At 37.5% G+C, this 10,396-nt stretch overlaps 1 protein-coding gene across 1 annotated transcript in view; it reads left to right on the top strand.

Annotated features, from left to right (window-relative positions):
- Window positions 1-2,800: 2,800 nt before the first annotated feature.
- Window positions 2,801-10,396, top strand: part of cacnb3b (calcium channel, voltage-dependent, beta 3b) — a 9,704-nt gene continuing 2,108 nt past the window's right edge. Inside the window, exons 1-12 of the mRNA XM_024293895.2 lie at window positions 2,801-3,036; window positions 5,279-5,398; window positions 5,511-5,633; window positions 5,937-6,058; window positions 6,253-6,305; window positions 6,562-6,581; window positions 6,757-6,837; window positions 8,167-8,225; window positions 8,649-8,749; window positions 8,857-9,008; window positions 9,597-9,692; window positions 9,809-9,979. Of these exons, the coding sequence (XP_024149663.1) occupies window positions 2,992-3,036; window positions 5,279-5,398; window positions 5,511-5,633; window positions 5,937-6,058; window positions 6,253-6,305; window positions 6,562-6,581; window positions 6,757-6,837; window positions 8,167-8,225; window positions 8,649-8,749; window positions 8,857-9,008; window positions 9,597-9,692; window positions 9,809-9,979 (1,143 nt within the window). The 5' untranslated portion in view covers window positions 2,801-2,991. The remainder of the gene's footprint in view (window positions 3,037-5,278; window positions 5,399-5,510; window positions 5,634-5,936; window positions 6,059-6,252; window positions 6,306-6,561; window positions 6,582-6,756; window positions 6,838-8,166; window positions 8,226-8,648; window positions 8,750-8,856; window positions 9,009-9,596; window positions 9,693-9,808; window positions 9,980-10,396) is intronic.

Here is a 10,396-nt window from a genome sequence, read left to right as displayed (position 1 = left end):
TTTCTCCTGTTTTGGGAATTATTTGGATTGCATGGAAAATAACAGTTTGTCTTTAAGTTGTCCTGGTGCTATAATAGCATTTTTTTGTCTGAATTATTTTTCTATCCCAACAAAAGTTAAATGAACAACATTAATACAATGCAGCCATCCGTATATTGGACATGAGTACAATTTGCAATAGATTGGCTTTTCTCTGCGACTATGTTTGTTCCCTTTCATTTTAAAAGGCCATGCAGAAATATTGCCCAGAGACACATTCTGCTAAAAGCCTTTGTGAAGTACACTTAATTCCTGAGCAGCCAGAGTTGCATGCATGCTGGCTGCATTAATGGACCCCAAAGTAGAATCTGCGCTGCCTGGGGCGACCTGACGAGCAGCCATGCAGCCCTGCCAGAAACAATGAGGCCGTCCCCCCCCTACAGCGACTTATTAGGACGTCTGATGGACTCCATATAGCTGCGTGCTGACTCACCGCAGCATCTCTGTTCTGATGCCTCATGCATCACCTTGCTGTCAGGAGGCTGCTGTAGAGCAAGCGGACAGGCGTTCAGGCGCGGCCCCGCTCTCATCAGGTCACCTCAAGTCATTTCATCTGCTCATACCTGGCCTCTGTAGGACATAACATTACAGCTTTCTGTCTTTTTTATTGTGTTCAACTCAAATGGGACTGGGAAACTAATACTGTTGTGAGAGGGAACAGCTGTTTCAAAGGCTGCTTCAGAAAATTCAATAAAATGTGTTTTCCTGACTTTTTACCTGTAAGAGATTAAATATATTCATATGCTGCATCACGCAGGACTTCAAAGACCTACTGCAATGATAATTGTGTTTTTAACATGCCCTTGTAGCATTTTTCCATGATGGTAAACATAAAGAAAATTTTATGTATCTATTGAAATTGTGAGTCAGGAACAGACGAAAGCAAAAAGGTTGGAAAAAGCTTGTAGGTGTGACCAGAGTTGGGGTAACCTGTTTCAATGTAACTAATTTCAGTGATTTACTTTTTTCAGTCATGGAGGAAGGTAACAAATTACAGTTCATTACAATTACTAGATATAGAAACCTTCACGGCTTTGTTACTCACATTTTAGTGCGGTGGATCCACTATAAGTGACTAATAAAACAAATTAATTTGTGTAAACATTAGGCTCTGACATTTTCTTTCTCGGGTAAATGAAACAAAATTGAGATTTACATTGTTCCACCTTTTAGTCGCGTTTCTTTATTCCCGGTTTCATGTATTCGTAGAATTTCTTTTACTCCTTGGCTTCGTCACAAAAACTCTGACAACTCAAGATGCTTGTATTAAGTTCTTGGAGCCCCCTCCAGAGTGCAGAGGCGCTCCCAGCCTGAGCATATTCGCAGATTTGGCATATTCACAGATGACTCTGGTCCCTAACCCCCGCAGATATGGAGGGAATATTGTATTTAAAAACTGATATAATAATTATACAAAAAATAATGCTATAATTTGAATTATACAACTACAGATTAAAAAGATAAAAAAAAAACATGAAAGTTAAACTGGTTTGTTGAAGTTTATTAATCAAAATACATTATGTAGAAAGATTAGATTGGTCAAAGATGGGGGAAGAAAGCAGAAATATGGACGTGGACAAATTTGAGTTTGGAGATGTTTGCATTATTTCCAAATTACTAAAAAATAAAGGCAAAAACATTTTAATTAAGTGCAAGTTGTCCTGAAGATAAGCTGCTTTCTGCAGCATCAATGAGGATCCTGTCCAAGTCCTTGGCAAGATCGTACAAATAATTTAAATGAAAGTCAAGGGTATATTTTGGAAGCTTTTTCCCTTGGGAATTTCCGTGTGAGGGAAAAAAGGAAAGTAATCAGTTACTTTTTTTGGGTAAAGTAATTTAATTGCAATTTCATGCAGTAACGGAAATACACAAGCTACTCTGATACATCCACTGGCAGACAAAGTGATCCACGTACGAATTTGTCTTCCTCGTCCAAGCTAGCATCTGGATCTAAACAGTTCGGCTGTCTAACTATAATAATGCTCACCATTTTTTGTTTTCACTATGATGTCAGACTGGGGTTGTGAGGGGAAATAAGTAAGCAGGAGAAACGTATCAAAGGGATGATGGGAAGTTTGGGAGGCTTGCATTGTCCCTATAGTCCCACCCACAACTCAGAGCTAAATTTCTGACAAACTATTGCCACTTTGCTGGAACTGAGTTCATGAAGTTTTTTGATTTTGTCTGAAATTACATAATAATAATTAAAAGACCACTGGAAAGGCTTTTACAATAGATCAAAATGTGATTGGAGCAGAATGTTTCTCTGACATCGGTGATCATTGTCAGCTGTTTTCAAGCATTTATGCAGGAGAGGGAGGAGTTTCCCTTTTTCTTTTCTTTTTGGTTTACGAGTTGAAATGGATTTAATATTCATATGAAGGGATTTTTCCAGTTTTTGTCAAGTCGCATTATCGTTTGAAACCCACAGTGAAACACTTTATTATTTAATGTTCTTTTACCCAACACTGTGACTTGTTGTTGTCTTGGACAAAATACCTCAATTTAAAGGTAGAACAAGGTCTGACATTCCTGTTTTGGGTATCAAGTGAGTTTAAAAAGTATTTTTTGTTTGAAGAAATTGAGACAAAAATGCAGTTTATTCATGGCTTTACAGATTTTAAGCTGTTTCTGTATGTTAGCTGAATGAAGGAAGGATGCTGGTGTGAGATCTGTCCTGGACCAACACAGGACAGAGTGCAGATCGGCAGAAGAAAGATGCTTTTCTTTCATGAGCTGAAAGCAAAAGAGCCCACCAGCATGCAGGCATGTTCACAACGCTGCTGCAGTCGGGGCATCAATTTTGTATAGGAAATGACTGTTGAGGCAGCGCAGCAATGGCTGCGAAGCACTTAGGCGGTGCCCGCCTCCCTCCCTCTCCCCACGGGCTGAGGGGAGGAGGGTTCCTCTGCTTCTTTGCCATGGGGCGCAGAGAGTGCTGGCAGCAGAAACATGTCTGCCTCCGACTCGAGCGCCACAGGACTCATCTGTAACAAGGTACGCTGCTAATGCTGCCTCTTTCTTTGATGAATCAGCCCGCATGCCAGCTCAGCCTCTTCTCTTGTCTGTTTTCTCAGAGACGTCCTCCTCCTGTGCACCCCCCTCCCCTCCCTTTTTTTGTTTCAGTTAGAGTCTATTCTGGTTCACTTACTTTGAGGCATCTCCCCACTTGTCTTCCCTTCCCTCCATCCTTCTGCCCATCTCCTTTGAAGAAGCCGTACTGTACAGTTGATCTGTTTACTTCCACTCTGCTTTGGGCTACTGGTTAACTTTACCTTTGAAATGGTGGTCCATCTGTTGAGCAGGAGGGAGTTTGGTTTTTGAGTCTATCAAATGTCCATGAATATATCATGAGTGAACAAATCTGAGGCTTATAGATGCAAAAAAACTAAAAAAAACAAACTGTTTTTGATTCTTATATCTGAGATTGTCACCCATTGTTACTCATTAAACTTCAGTAATTCATGACCGCATTTTCTTATCTCTAATTTTGAGAATATTATCTTGGTTTGTTTTTAGTTTCCTTTGTATCATGGTCATTTATTCATTCATTCATTCATTTTCTTGACCGCTTTGTCCCTTTCGGGGTCACGGAGGTGCCTGAGCCTAACCCGGCTACTGATGGGCGAAGGCGGGGTTTACCCTGGACAGGTCGCCAGTCTGTCGCAGGGCCATCGTGGTCATTAAATTTGACCTAATTGATCATTTTTGCTATTTTTTCATTATCTTTTCTTAAGTTTCACTGCTGATTTGCCATTAGTATGGTCACTTCATGTTGTTTGGATATTTTTCATTAGCATCTCTTTGTAGTCTTCTGCTGTGGCAAGCAAAAATATGGTCCACTAGTAAACTTGTGCACATTTTAAGACATTACTGGTTAACTAGTAAGCAAAAATATCTTCCACTAGTAAACTAGTTGTACTTTTGGCATTACTAGTTAGGGTTAAAACAGCCTGATATCAAGGATATCTATTAAATGATAAAAAGACTTGCCATATTCTGCTGCCCTTTAAGCTCTCTGGATCTGTTGATTCATCACCCCGTTTTTAAAAAAGTTTACATACTGATATATGTGGGTCAAACTTAATAACCTGGCGAGGTATCAGGCTGTTAGAATGAAGTGTATTAAGTTCAAACTGCTGATCCAAGCAGCGGCAGCATCATTTACAGCTGTTCTTTAAGGCGGTTGTTTGTGATAAGGATGTGCTCCCCTCTGCTGGTGAGAATCTACAACTGCTGCAGTGTCATTATATCACGTTTCAGTCTCTAATGGATTCCACAGCATGTGAGGGATTTGCTCACTGCCGTCTCTGTATCTCAATCCCTCACAGGGCAGATGATGAGGCTGTGTGTCATAGCTATGTGTGGAGTCAGAAATGTGGAGAACACTGGGAGCTGTGAGTTTCCCAGACACATTAATGAGGTTCCAGCACTGAGACTTGTGTTTCTTGGATTGGATTAGATTCATCGATCCTAGAATTATATGGTGTCCGGTGGAGTGTATTTTTAGTGGTCCGCTCATGAGCTCTCTGATTTAACAAAGTGGGTTACTTTTTTTTTTTTGCAACATTTTTATTTTTTTTATGGATATGATTATCTACTTCAATTACTTTTATTTTAATATATTAATATTATTATTTTAATTACATTTATTTTTTATGTGCTTTTTTTATCTGATTGTGCACTAGTTCTTACTTGTTTATATGGATATGTGCCATCTCGCACTTGAAGAGAAATAGTGCAAAACTTAAACTATCACTCTTTTTTTTATTCTTTACTTAAATAAAAATGCACCTGACTCTTCTTTAGGGTCTATGGACCAACAACGCAACCAGTAAAGTGAGAAGATGGCTGAATAGATCCTAATCAAACATGTTTGTGAAGATTAATTCCAGCTGAGACTCAAACTGTTATCATGTTAATACATGACAATAATTCGCAGTAATCATGAAGTACTGCAATAGGACACAGTGAAGGCTACTTTAAAACTATTTTTTTAATTATTATTACTAATGCTTCTGAAATTCATTTCTCAACATCTAACATTGGGTTTTAGGCAAAAGGATGATAGCATATCAAAGAAGTGAAGTTCTAACTAAAGTTGTATTTATTTGTGGAGTCAAGCAAAAAATAAGTAGGTACTTATTGTTTTACGCTGCTCATTACAGAATTTATCTTCTCTCTGCCGTATCTGGACACATTTTTAAGTCTTCTTCTCCTTATCCTGTTCTTCTTTCAGGGTTCAGCCGATTCCTACACTAGTCGACCCTCTGATTCCGACCTGTCCCTGGAGGAGGACAAGGAGGCGTCTCGGCGTGAAGCCGAGCGCCAGGCTCAGCTGCAGCTGGAAAGAGCCAAGGTGAGAGCATGGAAGGGGATGTTCTTGCCATCTTCAAAAAAAAAAGATATACTAATTGGTTTAATCTAGAGAAGTAAGATGATAATGTGTGGCTCTCTTGGTCTTGCTACAGTCCAAACCTGTAGCATTTGCAGTGAAAACCAATGTGACCTACTGTGGGGCTATTGATGAAGATTGTCCAGTCCAAGGTGCAGCTATAAACTTTGAAACCAAAGACTTTCTGCACATAAAAGAGGTGAGGAGGTGAAAAATTAATCAAGCAACTTTGTTACTTGTAAAAAAAAAGAAAACATTTTTTTAAATTAGTTTTTAGGAATAAACCATAAATGTGATCAATAATAATTGATTTTTTTTACCCTTTAACACCGGTTACGCTAAAACACAAAATCTTTAACATACTGTAACTTACAAGATTAACGTCATTCTAGTAGGTTCTACTAGAATGACGTTAATCTTGTTAACAGTTGAAAAGTTACAGTAAATCAAAGAACATAAACTCTGTCGCTCCAGTCTCAAAGCTCTATTTCCTCTCCCACAGAAGTACAACAATGACTGGTGGATCGGTCGGCTGGTGAAGGAAGGCGCTGACATCACTTTCATCCCAAGTCCAGTAAAACTGGAGGCTATGAGGATAAAACAGGAGCAGAAGGCAGCAGCAAGGTCAGAGCTCAAAGAGATGTCTTTCTTATCTCTGCTAACTGTCTCTGTACTTCCCAGTTTGTGAGCCTTTCCTCCTAAGCATTCCATTTGAAATCATCTTCTTTTCATGTGTTATTCTCTTTTTACATCATCCACACTAAGTTGCTGCTTTTGGCACAAATGTACATTCAATTTTACTACTTTCTGCAAAACAGGAAAGGAGGGAATGCATCATCTGGAGGCTGGAGGTCCACGCCTCCGTCTGCAGGTAAGCTGGACTGCAGTTTTTTTCTTCCATACTCTCTCTCAGTCACATTTATTTTTAAACTGTGGTTCATCTTCCAAAAGCAGAGAGCGTTTGATAGGATAATTCAAATGTAGCTTTTAGCATGACTCTCACATAAAATCTATGAAAAAATTACATTGTTATAATATTGTATAATTTTACATTAAATTAATTATTAGAGTTGATATTAATGGCACTAAATATTAATATTTGCTATTAAATGTGTTTATTTTAAAAGCCAAACAGAAGCAGAAACAGGTATGTTGGTATTCCCTCTTTGTTTTTGCTTTTTTTTTTTAAATCATTTGTTAATCACAGACTTCATTTTGCCAAACAAATAGTGCTGCAGTATGTCTAGATTTTATTTTTTGTAGTGTGTACACCATCTCCGCCTTAATATCTCAGCCTGCTTCTGTATTTGTGTTCTGTGCAGACTGAACACGTTCCTCCATATGACGTGGTTCCTTCCATGAGGCCTGTGGTTCTGGTGGGTCCTTCACTGAAAGGATACGAGGTGAGTCTGCCACAGTTCAAACAGGTGTGGACAAATGTAGACAGAATCATAAAAGAATGATATCACAAAACTTGAAATTAAATGTATATTTATTTATAATAAATTACTGGAAAGTTCAACTCAATAAACCCCAATAAAGTGCTTTGAAAATCTTAAAAAAAAGGGTTATTTGAATTTTTTTTTGCCTCTAAGCTGCTTTAAAAACTATACATTTCAAACTAAACTAAAGAAACTTTAAAAAAAAATTTCTCAAAGTATTGTTTCAGTACTTTTAAGATACTTATTTAGTCTGGAACTTTTTTAATAGTTTCTACTTAAACTAACCAGTTTTGTTTTCTTGTATTTTTTCAAATCTTTTTAATCTATTGCTGCATAATTCAAACCATAGCAGTTTATATTATATATTTCTCGTTTTAAAATTACAGTTAAGACCGTTCTGAACTCTGGCAATTTTTGATCTAATATTGCTTTAATTTCACTGGTAAGTTTATTCTTGATTAGAAGTGCTGCAGCTGTTTCCTGGAAGGTAATAAGACAGTCAAGGATTTTTTTTAATCTTTTGTTTACACTTGAATAAAAAGTGTCATGTCCAATAATAATTAAAAAAATGTCAAACTTATTTCCACTTTGCAATTTAACTACATTGTTTCTGAAAACAAATGATTAGATTAGACAGAAGAATATAAAAAAATACATTTGAACAAGTCATATAATTTGCCCTTTTTAGCAACATACCTGCAAAATGAATACATTTCTTCACTTTACTTTAATGCATAGCAAACTTTATCAAATATTTAGCTACCCCTATCCACACCAAAATGAAATGAAATGTCTTTTGATAATAGTACTGTGTTATTGCATCATGAAAAAATGTACTTTACTGGGAGTTTGTGTAAAGTAACAGCATACTAACAAATATATATATTTTAATTGTGACACTAAACCTTTTTACTGGAGCTCTACTTTATCCTTCAGTAATATTTCAGTGACTGGCCCAATGAACATTAACATCAAATATCACAGTCACATTCAAATAAAACAGCAGGACACAACAGTAAGGTTTTATCAGTACAAGTACTTCATGCTTGGTGGTACCATTTTTTAAAACTTCATCTCTGATTAGAGATTAATTTATTTTACCACCTTATTGTTAGTTAACAACAATAAGGTTGTTTGAAATTGAGTTTGAAATTCCTCAAACACAATGCTAAAAATCAGACACACATGAGCTGTGTCAAATATAAAATAGTATTAGTCTGCATCCCAAATGTGTATTTTTCCCCATAATTTTAATGTTTAATAACCTTTTCAAAATTCTCTGCCTCTCAGGTAACAGACATGATGCAGAAAGCCTTGTTTGACTTCCTGAAGCACAGATTTGATGGCAGGTGAGTGTCTGAGCTGCTCTGTGCAGACTCACCTCAGAGGTTAACACTGGGGATGCAGCGATTTACTTTCCCCATGATTTGATTCAAACTTCAGTTTTTGGGTCAAGGTTTTGTTTTGTTTTATACTAAACTTAAAACAATATTGAATATATTAAATTTAGCACAACACGTTTATCTAATGCATGCAAACATATGCAGAACAACTTTCCCCATAATTCTGGTTCAATGGTGTAACATAAATTTTGGTTTTGAACCAAAAATTGTTGCATCCTAGAGAACACTGAAGCTGTTGGTGGCATTCTGCATCAGCATCAATTCTTTAGTTATGATATTTTATATTTAGCTGGAAGAAAGTAGGGGTTCAAAGCATGTTTTGAAGTGGGACAGCTGTGGATACAATGTGATAGGACAGTTTTTGCCCAGGATCACTATCACACGGGTGACTGCTGATCTGTCGCTGGCTAAGCGGTCTGTGCTGAACAAGAAGGCCATCATGGAGAAAGCCAACACTCGCTCCAGCCTGGGTGAGAAATTACAAAGCTCTCTTTAATGTTTTCTTGCCAAATAAAGTGTCTAGTTTGATAGATATCTAAAGTATGTTCACCAAATACTCTTGTTTGGGTGTTTCCAGCTGAGGTCCAGAGTGAAATAGAGAGAATCTTTGAGCTGGCCAAGTCTCTTCAACTGGTTGTCCTGGATGCAGATACTATCAACCACCCAGCACAGCTCCTCAAAACCTCCCTGGCCCCCATCATCGTCTATGTCAAAGTCTCCTCACCCAAAGTAAGAGAACACTCATGATCATAATTCATTTCAAGACAAAAGAGAAGACCCTGGTTCAAATCCCAGCTTGGTCTTTTCTTTGTGAAGTTTGCATGTTCTCCCTGTGCATGCGTGAGTTTTTTCCTGGCACTCCAGCTTCCTCCCACAGTCCAAAAACAAGCTTTATAGCTTCAATGGTGACTCTAAATTGCCCCTAGGTGTGCTAGTGTTTGTGTGGCCCTGCAATAGGCTGGCAACCTTTTCATGGTGCACGCCACCTTCACCCAACCCTAGCCAGGAAAGGCTCAGGCAGCCCTATGACCACAAAATGGGTGGATGGATAGATTATAAGAATTTGGTCTCCAAGAAGATAATACTGAATATATTGGTTTTGACTTTCTGCTCAAACAATACTATTGTGTAATTTTCTAATCTTTAAACTGTTATGGATAATCTGTACATCATAAGTTCATTGACTTTCATAACGCACAAAGTGTTTCAATTAAAAAAAGAACAACTTTATAAGGTAATGTTTGTCAAACTGGAACTCTGAACCATAGTTTTTACCATTCTTTAATATGGGTATTTTCCTCTTCTTTCATTTTTAAGGTTCTTCAAAGGTTGATTAAATCTCGTGGGAAGTCACAAAGCAAACACCTCAATGTCCAGATGATGGCTGGGGACAAGCTGGCACAGTGTCCTCCCGTAAGTTGTTCTTGTTATTCTATTTTTTTTAAGAGAAGCAAATATCAGGATTTAACCAAAAAATCTGAAATATTTGTACCTTCTACTTTTCATACTTCTTTTATTTAAAAAAAAAGGAGATGTTTGACGTGATCCTTGATGAGAATCAGCTGGAGGATGCATGTGACCACCTTGCAGAGTACCTAGAAATTTACTGGCGTGCCACACATCTCCCTTGTTCTGCTCCAGTGAACCCCTTAGTAGATCAAAGTTTAATCACCCCACCCTCAGCTAACTCCAGCCAACAGGTACGTCAAACGTGCAGCTCATACTGTATAAATAAGCTTTATGATTACATTTTCAATATTAACCTGTATTTATAGTATATTATAGTATAGTTTATTATAGCATGGTCTAGTATAGTATAGTACAGTATAGTACAGTACAGCACAGCACAGTATAGTATAGTTTATTATAGCATGGTCTAGTATAGTATAGTACAGTATAGTACAGTACACCACAGCACAGTATAGTATAGTTTATTATAGTATGGTCTAGGATAGTATAGTATAGTATAGTATAGTATAGTATAGTATAGTGTAGTGTAGTGTAACATTGCAAAGCACAGTCTACTTTAGTCTGGTATAGTACAGTATAGAATGCAAAGGTAGTGTATAGTAGGGGTGTTGCGGATCACAAAACTCACGGTTCGGATCGTGTCACGG

This window comes from Oryzias melastigma, linkage group LG7, assembly GCF_002922805.2.
Source record: "Oryzias melastigma strain HK-1 linkage group LG7, ASM292280v2, whole genome shotgun sequence".
NCBI classification, from domain to species: domain Eukaryota; kingdom Metazoa; phylum Chordata; class Actinopteri; order Beloniformes; family Adrianichthyidae; genus Oryzias; species Oryzias melastigma.
The sequence above is the reverse complement of the archived record's forward strand: the minus strand, read 5'-3'. Positions and strand labels throughout refer to the sequence as shown.